This window comes from Neofelis nebulosa, chromosome 2 (assembly GCF_028018385.1).
Source record: "Neofelis nebulosa isolate mNeoNeb1 chromosome 2, mNeoNeb1.pri, whole genome shotgun sequence".
In the NCBI taxonomy this organism is placed as follows: Eukaryota; Metazoa; Chordata; class Mammalia; order Carnivora; family Felidae; genus Neofelis; species Neofelis nebulosa.
In genome coordinates this window covers 164,393,374-164,406,638 of record NC_080783.1, presented here as the reverse complement: position 1 = coordinate 164,406,638, position 13,265 = coordinate 164,393,374, and the positions used below count along the sequence as shown (strand labels likewise).

General features: G+C 34.7%; 1 protein-coding gene across 11 annotated transcripts in view; it reads left to right on the top strand.

Moving 5' to 3' along the window:
• Positions 1–13,265, top strand: part of LRRC7 (leucine rich repeat containing 7) — a 560,700-nt gene that overhangs the window by 262,572 nt on the left and 284,863 nt on the right. For all 11 annotated transcript variants that reach the window (XR_009258064.1, XR_009258063.1, XM_058717001.1 and 8 more), the window contains one exon: positions 9,408–9,486. Coding sequence is in view for 9 of the 11 variants with exons in the window: in XM_058717001.1 (XP_058572984.1) it covers positions 9,408–9,486 (79 nt within the window). In the remaining 2 variants the exon portion in view is untranslated. The remainder of the gene's footprint in view (positions 1–9,407; positions 9,487–13,265) is intronic.

Sequence of the window (13,265 nt, the reverse complement as noted above, 5' to 3'; positions counted from 1 at the left end):
TCCTTGCAATGGCTTAAGAAGCCCCAAATGAGTTGACACCCTCATCTGCCCACCCACATACACAACCTTATTATCCCTCTGACTTAATGTTTTGCTACTTTACTCTTCCTGGCTGTGTTTTAACCACTCTGGACTCCTTGCTATTTCTAGAATACACCAGGCATACTCAGGCCTTATAGAATTTTCACTATTTATTCCCTGTGCCTGAAAGGCTCTTACTTTCCACCCTCAGACATCTAGTCATATGTGTCTCTATCTCTCTCAGTTTCAAGTCCTTGCTCAAATGCCATCTTCCCAATCAGTGAGGCTTACCCTAATCACCCTGGTTAACTTGGACATTCCCAGGTGTTTCTGATCCTTTTTATTCTGCTCTAATTATCTTTTCCCATAGCATTTCTCATTGCTAAGATACTATATAATTTTATACATTTATATTTCTATTAATTATCTTTGTTTTATTTTACAAGTTTCTCTGATAGAATATATAAGCTCCACAAATGAAGAGAATGTGTCCTTCTTTTTCATGCTATATCCCCAATATTTTTTTAATGTTTATTTTTGAGAGAGAGAGAGCGAGAGAGAGGGAAAATGAGTGGGGGAGGGGAAGAGAGAGAGGGAGACACAGATTCTGAAGCAGGCTCCAGGCACTGAGCTGTCGGCACAGAGTCCGACGCAGGGCTTGAACTCACGAACTGTGAGATCATGACCTGAGCCGAAGTCGGATGCTTAACCGACTGAGCCACCCAGGAGCTCCTATATCCCCAATATTTAGTACAGTTCTTAACAGAATAAGTATTCAAATATTTGTCTAATATATGAAATGACCCATTTCTCTCAGGGACCTTATTATTATAGTTAACGACTCAAATATCAGAGAATATCAAATATACAATAAGATGGTAAATCAGTGAATCTTCAACTTATAAGCAAGTACCATGTCTTATTATTTTTTGAGTATCATTTCATTTCAGACATTATATAATCTAAAATGCTAGGTATTAAGGAGAGCTACATGTCCTAAAATAGCTAAATAAATTATCATGTAGATCATTGAATATAAATGTATTTTTATGGATGATATTTAGACTGAAGATTTAGGTGAGAGAGTGGATGAGGACAGGTAAAAATTATAACACATTAAATAAATATATTCAGAAAGTAAGATTCAAAAACAGTTTATATGTTATGTAAATGTCTTACACTCAGGTTTGCCTTTCATTTATGATCATAAGGATCAATGTTGCTCTTATTCTTGTTAGGCTCTATGTGTGAGAATGACAAAATTGTTTGCTACATTTAGACTTCTAAACTTATCTATTGCAGGGGAAAAACATTTGCTTTCATACTTTATTGCCAACTTAAAACCTACTTAAAGCCTAACCCAAGATTTTAAAAACACTTGAGTTTTGATTTTTATTTTGACACCAATAATCTTTTTTATAATTAAATAAATCTGAAAACTATATTACTTATAGGTTTAAGATCATTATCAAGACTTAGATGTCTGCATTAGTTATAGATAAGATACTCCAAATAAAAGCAATTAACCAGATATATACTAAACTTAATGACTTTTAATTTTCTATCATGCTACACAGGAAAGATCCATATTTGATTGATTTCAGAATTCTCCCCTTTCCCTTCTTCTGCACACCCTCTGGAAGAATGACTGAGATAGAAGCAGCAGGAAAAAGGACAAGAATGAATAACCCACAAAGGGCATAAGTTCCTGAATAATTTTGAAAGTTGAGCAGGAACTTTTTGAACCCATTTTTTTTAAAGGAAGGGAAAAACAAAACAAAACAAAACCCCACAATTAATCAGATAAGATAGTCAATCATATCTTTTCTACTTCAAGGTATTAATATTCTGTTAATGCAATTTTGATCATTCCATTACATTAAACATTTATTTCTGTTTTAAATTCAGAATGCAGAAATCTAATTTTTCATTTGATGGTATTTCTATGAACATATTCAAAATAGGTTTTGTGATATAGTTACTGAAGTGAACATATGGCATTTCAGCCTAGGTTTGAATCTATTCTAAACATAATGAGCCTGAATCTCCAGGGATTCCCAAAAGTGAACTCTTCATGGCCTTAGAAGAGAGTTCCTTATGGGCCTGTGTTAGAAAGTTTATGTGTTATCTCAGCTGAAAAACAGGGAGTAGAACTTGAATTGTAATGGCCTACAAATGTTTGAGCCCACTTCCTATAGTAATCACAAATTAATATGATTGAAGTATATGTGTTGTTGAAGTACAGGATATGTATCCCTCTACTTCAGGATGAATACATTTGAAAATCTAAACAAAGTTCATGATAGAAAATGTGTGTGTGTGTGTGTGTGTGTGTGTGTATGTGTATCTATCTATCTATCTATCTATCTATCTGTCTATCTATATATCTACCATATATCTATGTAAAACAAATATCACCTTTCTTATAAATTGAAAACACTGTGTTTCAGAGGACCATACAGATCAGTTTCCAAGACTGGTTGATGAAGATGTGGATTCTATAATCAAATCAAATGTAATTTTAATAAGAAATAACATAATGAAGTAAAAAGGAATAAAAGATATAGTGTTAAAAAATTGAATTAAATCCTACCTTATACATTCTCATCTGTAAACACCCATTAGTATTTAAATAAGTCACCGAATCTTTGTGAATGTATGGTTTGTCATCCATAAAATGCAAATAATATTGCTTAATATATCTTCCCCATAAGACTATTAAGATAAATTATTTTACACAGTGGTATAGAGAAGAGTAAGTTACCTTAATTCTTATTAATATATGAATTATATCTAGTGCCATACTAATTTCTTTACCTTCCTACTATCTAATACTCAGATCAACTCTTTGAATTAGACAAAAAATGAATAAGTGATGCTCAAATATAATATAAAATAATATCTAGTTAAGTGACAGCACTGAGATATGACAGCACAGTTACGATTCCAACCTGTACTTTTAACTCTTTGATAAACGACCTCTTCATGTTTAGGTTAAACTATAAGTTAAAATTATGCTCTAGAACTTAAACTCTAGGGCCCATGTATTAGTATATATGGTAAAGTTCCCCCTGGAAACCTTTGAACATTTATCTCAGATACTATATTGATTAGCTATAGGGATCCTTCAGCACACTAATTCCTATTTATTTGTTGTGTTCTCTTAGGTGGATAAATTTTACAAATGTGTTACCTCAAGCCAGCCCATTTTGATATTTGGTTCCTTTGTTGACTGACACAGTCTTCTTCCATTTACTGTTGACCCTTGAACAATACAGGGGTTGGGCGCCAATTCCTACACAGTTGAAAATCCACATAAAACTTTTTACTCTCCCAAAACTGAACTATTAATAGCATACTATTGACCAGAAGCCTTATCAATTACACACAGCCAATCAACACATACAAATGTATTAAATACTATATTCTTACAATCACATAAACTAGAGAAAAGAAAATGTTAAGAAATTCATAGAGAAGAGAGACTGCATTTACAGTACTGCATGTATTTATCAAAAAAGAATCCATGTTTAAATGGACCCATGTAGTTCAAACACATGTTAGTCAGGGGTCAACTGTATTTCCCTTTTTTTTTAATAATTTATTTTTTTAGTTAGCAAAAGGTGAAACAATGATTTCAGGAGTAGATTCCTTAATGCCCCTTACCCATTTAGCCCATCCCCCCTCCCACAACCTCTCCAAGTAACCCTTTGTTCGTTCTCTGTATCTAAGAGTCTGTTATATTTTGTCCCCCTACCTGTTTTTATATGACTTTTGCTTCCCTTCCCTTTTGCTCACCTGTTTTGTATCTTAAAGTCCTCATATGAGTGAAGTCATATGATGTGTGTCTTCCTCTGACTGACTAATTTTGCTTAGCATCATACCCTCCAGTTCCATCCACATAGTTGCAAATGGCAAGGTTTCATTCTTTTTGATTGTTGAGTAATACTCCATTGTATATATATATATATATATATATATATATATATATATATACCACATCCTTTTTATCCATTCATCCAAATATTTGTTATCTTTCCACATTTTTTCTTGTGGTTGATTTCGAGTTACAAAGTGTTATGGTCTGAAAATATGTATGGTATGATCTTGATCTTTTTGTACTTGTTGAGGGTGGATTTGTGTCCCAGTATGTGATCTATTCTTGAGAACATTCCATGTGCACTGGAGAAGAATGTATATTCCACTGCTTTAGGATGAAATGTTCTGCATATATCTGTTAAGTCCATCAGGTTCAGTGTGTCATTCAAAGCCATTGTTTCCTTCTTGATTTTGTGTTAGATGATCTGTCTATTGCTGTAAGTGAAGTGTTGAAGTCCCTTAGTATTATGGTATCATTACCAATGAGTTCCTTTATGTTTGTGATTCACTGATTTATATATTTGGGTGTTCCAACTTTGGAGCATAAATGTTTACAATTGTTAGATCTTTTTGGTGGATAGACCCCTTCATTATTATATAATGTCCTTCTTCATCTCTTGTTATGGTCTTTATTTTAAAGTATAAATTATCTGATATAAGTATGGCTACTCTGGCTTTCTTTTGGTGACTGTTAGCATGATGGTTCTCCATCCCCTTACTTTTAATCTGAAGGTGTCTTTAGGTCTAAAGTGGGTTTGTTGTAAACATCATTTAAATGGATCTTGTTTTGTTACCCATTCTGTTACCCTATGTCTTTTAATTGGAGCATTTAGCCTATTGATGTTTAGAATGAATACTGTAAGATATGAATTTATTGCCATTATGTTACCCGTAGAGTTGGAGTTTCTGGTGGTGTTCTCTGATCATTTCCAGTCTTTGTTGTTTTTGGTCTTTGTTTTCCCCATCTTTTCTCCCCTCAGAGAGTCCCGCTTAAAATTTCTGGCAGGGCTGGCTTAGTGGTCACAAACTCCTTTAATTTTTGTTTGTCTGGGAAACTTTTTATCTCTCTTTCTATTTTAAGTGACAGTGTGCTGGATAAAGAATTCTTGGCTGCATATTTTTCTGATTCAGCACATTGAATATATCCTGCCACTTCTTTCTGGCCTGCCAAGTTTCTGTGGACAGGTCTGCGGCAAACCTGATCTGTCTTCCCTTGTGGTTAAGGACTTTTTCCCTTGATGCTTTCATGATTCTTTCCTTGCCTGAATATTTTGTGAATTTGACTATGATATGCCTTGTTGATGGTGAGTTTTTGTTGAATCTAATGGGAGTCTTCTGTACTTCCTGGATTTTCATGTCTGTATCTTTCCCAAGGTTAGGAAAGTTTTCCACTATGATTTGATCACATACTCCTTCTACCCCTTTTTCTCTCTCTTCATCTTCTGGGCCCCCTATGATTCTGATGCTGTTCCTTAATGAGTCCCTGATTTCTCTAATTTTTAAATCATGCTCTTTTGCTTTAGTCTCTCTCTTTTTTTCTGCTTCATTGTTCTCTATAAGTCTGTCCTCTATACCATTGATTCACTGCTCTGCCTCATCCATCCTTGCTGCTGTGGCATCTATTTGAGATTGCAGCTCAGTTATAACATTTTTTATTTCATCCTGACTAGTTTTTATCTCCACAGACAGTGATTCTAATCTGTTTGCATCTGTAGCTAGTATACTTACTATCATGATTCTAAATTCTGGTTCAGACATCTTGCTTGTGTCTGTGTTGATTAAGTCCCTGGCTGACATTTCTTCCTGTTTTTTTTTTGTTTTTTTTTTTTCGGGTGAATTCCTTCGTTTCATCATTTTTGGAAGAAAAGGAATTAACATGGTAAAAAAAATTAAAAATAAAAACTTAAAAACAACACAAAAAAATCAAACAAAGGATGCTAGATCCTAGGTTGTCCTGGTCTGGTTGTTGGAAGGAGCTTGATAGATTAGAGAAAAAAGGGAAAAATAAGAAAGGGGGGGGAGGAAAAAAGAGGAAAATGTTTGAAAATTTGAAAAAGTTAATACAATGAAATAGAATAAAATAAAATGATGGAAGAAAAAAATAGAATTTTAGAAGTTTACAAAAAAGTAAGAAATATAGTAGAAAAAATTAACGAAGAATATTTGTAAAAGAATTGGAGAATAAAAATAAATTTTTCTCTTTCTGTATTTAAGAATAAGAAAAGGAAAAAAAAACCTGAATAGATGGACCAGAAAATAGATTGAAGTGCAATTGAAATTACATCCTTTTCCCCTAGAAGTCAAACTATGAAGCACTTTATAGTCCATAAACTAAGCAGGTGGAGAGACTTGTGTTGTTCCTGAAGAGCCTGGTTGGCCCCGTGTGCGGGGCTTAGTGTAAAGGCTCCATTCTCCACTAGATGGTGCTCCTTAGCTTACTGGGGTGGTTTGTGCAATTCCTGTAGGTGTGCATGTTCATGCGCAGGAGGGGTGAAAATGGTATCACCCAGCTACCCTGTCTATAGTATTGGAACTCTGTGCTGTCCCAACCAGCAGTCGTGCACCTCTCCTTTGTCTCCAGAGTCTGTCCACTCCCCACTTTTACACTGCCTGTGACCAAGCCATCAGGTTGCCAGGTGACACCTCCCTCCTGAGTTTTATCTCAGATGTGGCTGTGTTTCCCAACCCCTCATTCTGAGGGACTGTGGCTTTGACCTGTTCTGACCCTCTGGGGGAGGGTTTCACTGAGCAGTGGCCAGGTGCCCACCTGCCCCCAGAAACGATCGTGGGACAATGCTGCTGCCTATACCCAGAGACCGTGGATGAGTGCCAGCCCGGCCCAGAAAAAGTTTATGCAATTGTGTAGCAGTAGCCTTTGAAGGATTATGGTAAATCACAACACACATCTGGCACCAGGCTTCCTATTTAACATCCTTGATCTAGCACCAGTGAATGTGGTTGTTCTCCAGTGTCTGTTGGGACCTTTGAGAGTCAGGTGGCCACACAGCCTCTACCAAATGCCCTCCCAGCCAATGAACTACCTCTCTCTATGTGGCCATTGGACCCCTTGGACCTCACTCTCTTCTCCTGGGGATTTGCTCTTACCACCATAGCTCCATCAGGTATCAAGCTGTGGAGTTTCAGACTCCACGCTCCCCCTGTTTGGAGTCTTCATGGAACTTAAACCCTCTCCTTTCTTCTTTCTCCCTTTTTTTCTTTCAGTCCCTCATGTACTCTTTCTTTTCTGTGCAGCTGCTTTTGGGCAAGGGGGATGCTTTCCATACTCTTTCCCCACCTGTGTCTGTCCTCTCTCTGCAAGCAAAAACAGCTCCTTGCCCTCTGCAGCTTTCTCCCTCAGTTCACCTCTCCGTGCCACATACCTGCTGAGTTCTGTGATTCTGGTTGTGCAGATTGTTCTGTTAAGCCTCAAATCAGTTTTCTAGGTGGGCAGGATGGTTTAGTGTTGATCTGGCTGTATTTCAGGGATGAGAGACTCAAAAAAAATTTCCATGCTGTTCCATCATCTTGGCCCCTTCTCTGTATTTCTAATCATTATAGGTAACATTTATGCAGCACCTTGTGCCAATTGCTTTGCTGCTTTATCTCTCTATCCTCACCACAACTGTCTTTGAAACCATTCATATAATCAGCATTTTTCATAGTAGACATTGAACATTTAAATGGGTTACCCAACCAGTAAGTGATGAAGTTGGGATTACATCTTAATCCAATAGACTCAGCTCTGAATAAGTTTAAGTTTGAACTACAAACAACATAATATGTTTTTAAACAAATAATTTAGTAGTATTTTCACCACAAAAGGGAATTACATTTTCAGTAGAAGATAAAGAGATACAATCTTTTCTTTAAAATTATTTTTTAATTTGCTTCTGCTTCTATGTCTTGGTTTACACATAATTAAGAAGGCAGGCACGTGTAGAGATAAGGCATCAGGTATACCAGTATGCAATGAGCCCCAACTGGTTGCTGAACAAAAAAGCTAAAGTCATAAAGGAAGCCTTACCCACCTGTTGGTTGCAGATATCCAAAGGAAATATAAATACTATAGGAGAAATATTGAGGACATCTCAAGGATTGACATATTGATTTCTTTGCCATTTTATTCAGGTCTAGTTAATGAGGGTGGCTCTAGATGTTATGGCCTTTCCAAAAAAGAGAATTGGCTTTTCTCATTCAATTTGTATGTAACAGAGCTCCTACACTTCCTTGGATTCTTAACTAAGAAGCAAAAATACTTAAGCAATAACTTTAGGACAGCATAGTTTCTGATGAACTTTCACATAGGGAGAAAAAGCATGAGAAATGTCTCCATACCCTCTTTTGTACCCTTATTTTGCAGTGGATAAATGACCTGTCTTGGTTTGACTGTCCTCCTGCTGCTTCACTGGGCTTCAAGGTTCTGTGGACATGGTGGTCTAGGTCAATGGAATCTTGGAAGGTGGTGGTTTTCTTTCTTGACTGTCCATCATTAAAAAGTTCAACAAAATCCTGCCACAAAATGTTCCTTATCCTCTTGTCAAACATGAAATACTGAGCAGGTCTAGTACTTTATAGGAATATTACCCCCTTAATAATTTCAAAAATTTAGAGCAGGTAGTACTGTAGACATATAGGAATAGCTTCATATTGCTGCCCTCTCTTCTATCTCTTGTATAACCTACTATATTTGATTCATTTGTATCAACTGAAATATCCTCCACATCTTTTATTTCTTTGACCCTCACATTTATGGATTAGGTTTGTGGCTTACTGAGTTTCAGTTTTGTAGAAAGACCTGTTTTTCTGTTACATAGCCCACAGCACAACTTCGACAGCAGATGAGCAGTTCTCTAAGAGTGATAGGGTGATGAGCCAGGCTGGCTGCCTCAGAGACTGGAGAGAGGACCCGATGAAGAGTTGTTCACCTTTTCACCCTTTCAGGCAGATGTAGAACTACATTCTGTGCAGCCAACAAGAAGAATTGCATAAAATTTATTAGAGACCCACATTAGTTTGGGAATATCTATTGGTTTTGTGATACATCCCTATGTATCTTTCACATGTTCAATCTTCCCATCTTATAAAAGAAGCCAAGGTTTTCTTATATCTGCTGATATCCCCTTACTACAGTAGTAGCACTTAATAATCAAATACCTAGTTATTTTTATTGCTTTAAATTAGTAAAAACTCAAGATCTATCTTATGCTGAGCATACAATTGTCTTCAATTTATAACCAATTTCCAAGTATCATTGTGCTAAAATATTATTTAACATTTAAATTTTATTTTTTAAATGTATGTATATATTATAGGACACTAACATATTATTACATTGTTATACTTATTTAAATGATTATTCTAATGGTATATTTGTACTATATCTGTACTATATGTTAACTCATAATTTTAGTTAATTATTCTTAATATTAGAACTATAGTTGGAAGAATTTTTGCTGGGACATTTTCATGTTCCTTTTTATTTATTTATTTCTTTGTTTACATTTTAGGTGTACAAGAATTTCCAGAAAACATTAAATGTTGTAAGTGTTTAACAATTATTGAAGCCAGTGTCAATCCCATTTCTAAGTGAGTATGAATGATTACATTTTATTTATATTAATGTCTCCATTGGATAATAATGTACACATATAAAGGAAATTCACATAACAAATGAGTTTTAAATGATGCATTTAAAATTCAATTTAACAGAATGATGGGGGAAAATAATGAAATCAGAATAGTTTAACAAAAGATGATTAAAAGCTTTGCTGAATAATGATGAAGGCCTAATCGGCACAAGATGGCATTACTTTGAAGCAGACTATGTCATCATTTTCCTGTGCCTTTCAGGCAACATTCCATGAAAGAGCACTGAAACTAAGGAAACAGTTATTAGTTATGATCATGATGGAAAATTAACACTAAGGATGTGATGAAAGTTCACGAGAGTGCAAGAGGTTAATAAATTGATAGGTGCATGAAAATAGTTGATCATGTAGTTCAGACTGGAAAATGAATTAAGTATGACCAGATAAGGAGAGTATTTGTGTACCAGGAAGAGCAAAAAGACAATTCTATGAGGATAACAAAATGGAAGACTTGGATGGTAAAGATGCTGTGATCAGAAATGGAGTATTTGTGGGAATGCCTGGGTGGTTCAGTCAGTTAAGCATCAGACTCCTGATTTCAGCTCAGGTCATGATCTGTTGAGTTCATGGGATAGAGCCCCATGTTGAGCTCTGTGCTGACATTGCAGAGACTGCTTGGGATTCTCTCTCTCTCAACCTCTCTCTTGTCCCTTCCCCACTCGCACTCTCTGTCTCTCTCAAAATAAATAAATAAACATAAGAGAAAAAGAAAATCATCTAAAAAAAAAAGAAATGGGTATTTGTGGCTTATGGTCTGTTAGTAGAGAAATGCCATGGGAAGATGAGAGCCAGCATGTGACAATGTTGGCAAATTAATGTTATGTCATAGGGATACAGTGTGCTGTGCAATCAAATAGGTCAAGAAACCATGGAGTGAATGGATTGGATAAGTCATGAATCTGAATGTTAAAGTCACTTAACAATAGAAGTAGAAATAAAACCTGGAAAGACAGTAGTAGCAATATTTGGGAGAGATTAAAACAATCCAATGGTATGGGACACAGATAAGTAGTCTCAGAGTAAGACTGACATTATAATTATACAAAAACTGATAATAGAATTTGAAAAAAAAAGCCTGAGTCTTCTGTCTGTATGGAGTTGGGGAGACTAGGAAAAACTGAAGCCCACTAGAAAAGCATTTAATGAGTGGAGTGTTTTTAGAAGACCGAAGGAAGTTTATCAAAGGGAGTGTGAAGGGAGATTTTTTATCAATATAGTTAAGAAGAGGTAAGTAATGAGGATGGTTTCTTTATGGATCATGAAAAGAGTCTGTAGATAAGACTAGGAACAGAATATAAAAGAAGGAGATAGAAGTTTAGATGGAGATCTTTACAGTGAATGGTTTGTAAAATAATTTAAGGCCTTTAGTAGAAAGTGTGGAACATCAAGAAGTAAGATATGTTTGAAAAATAACAACTTTTCTACCTTAAAAAGAGTATGGAAGGAAAAAAAAAAACAACTGTGAAAAGTGTTTTCCAAAACTTTTAAACCAGATGCAATTTTCTCAACAAAGAATAGGCATTAGTAACTTTTCACACCAAGACTGCAACCAAGTCCTTGACTTGAGTTATAATCCAGGGCATATGATGAATTGTTTTGACTTCTATTTCTTTAATTCTAATAGCTCATCTTATTTAGGAATCATGATAAGGTCTTTGGGAGTAGAAATCCGATGATAATTTATATCTTTAAGAAGCTTAAAGACTGTGGTTTGACTATGTCTCTGAATTCCTTCCATATGTTTAACTTTTCAAAAGATGAATGAGTATGTCCTACTTCATCAAAAAATGCCTAAAACTAAAAGCATTAAGTAATTTGGGAATTAATAAAAAATTACTCAATACAAAAACCAATTTAAGTAGTATACTAATTGTAAAGGATTTTTAAGATATATTTTACATATGGCATGTATAGCTCAGTGAATTTATTGTACAGTTCCCAGCCATGTTGACCTTCTCCATAAGCAGTCCACAACATAGCAGCTTGCTTCTTTAAGGCCAGCAGCTGAGTAATTAATTTTCTAGCAAGACAGTATTATAATATAGTTATGAGAGTGACATCGCATCATATAGTCCATATTCCATTGATTAGAAGCAGGTCACAATTCTTATCACACTCTAAGGAAGATCATACAAAAGCAGGAACATCAGGAAGTGAGGGTCATGGAGGCTACCTTGGAATCTGTCCACCACATCTTTGATATCTGGTTTGCTGAGACTTTTTATTATTAATGGATATCGAATTTTGTCAAAGCTCTTTTTTTCAAACATGTTGACATGATGATGTGTTTTTTCTTCTTCAGTCTAATGATATAGTGAATTACATTGAATGTTTTTTGAATGATGATCCAAATTTGCATCCCAGGAATAAACCTTAATTGATTAGGAAGTATTACTTTTTTATAAATTAATGGCTCTGATTTGCTAATATTTTGTAGAGGATTTCCCATCTATATTCATGAAGCATATTAGTCTGAAATTTTTTTCTTGTAATTTCTTTGCCTGGCTTTGGTAACAGGGTAAAAACTGGCCTCATAAAAATAGTTTGGAATCATTCTCTTCTATTTTCTATAAGAGTTTGTACAGAATTAGAATTATTTCCTCCTCATATATTGGTAGAATTTGACAGTACAGCCATCTGAGCCTGGACTTCTCTTAATGGGAATTTTTTTAATTACAAATTTAAATACCATAATAACTATTGAAATTACCTATTTTTTTTTGAGTGATCTTTGATAGTTTGTGATTTTCAGGAATTGTACATTCATATAAATTTTCAAATTTATTGGCATCTTAATTTTTATAATGTTCTTTTATCAGCCCTTAAATATCTACAGGTTCTCTAGTGGTGCTCTCTCTTCCATTCTTGTAATCCATAAATTGTGTCTTCTTTCTTTTTTTTTGCTTGATCAGTCTGACCAGAGATTTGTCAATTTTGTTGCTCTTTTCAAAACACCGTATTTTGGTTTCATTGGTTTTTCTCTCTTGCTTTTCTGTTCATTTTCTTTGACTCGAGATTTCTGTGAAGCAGTAAGTCATAAAGACCCTGGAATATAAAAGTTACAGTTTTCAGTATTATTATCTTAGTTTTAGTTTTAGTTTTAGATGTGAACTTTATAGTATAGTCTGAATGCCTTAACCAAGTCATTGGTGAAAATTACCATGAGAAAATTGAAAATAAAAACTACTTAATGAGAAAAGCATGGACCAACATTTATTGAGAGTCTATCATGTCTCATACTTTTAGATACATTATTTCATTTTCATCTTTTCAGTAACCTTATGAAATAGGTAAACATTATCTGTATACCCTTTTACAGATAGAAACACATTAAGATAGTATTTAGATGCTTGGGATTCTTTTGCTGTATTTCACCAATTCTGAAGAAACATTTGATTTTGGTTTAAATTAAAAGCTACATTTTGAAAATTTTGACACATTTTAATGCATAACAATAAGGACATTGCTAATAAATTATGGTACATCTACTGGATGGATACAAAGGTTATATATAGGGTAACCATATGTCTCTGTTTGCTCAAATCATCCTAGTTTATACCACTTGATGTGACATGATTAATAATAGCTCATTTTTAATTCTCAAAAATGTCCTAGTTTGAAAGATAGATTATGTAGTGATTCTGATTATATAGCAAAATTGAAAGATAATTACAAAGTAAAGGGAGAAATCATGATCCTATTTTTCAGTGATGTTAA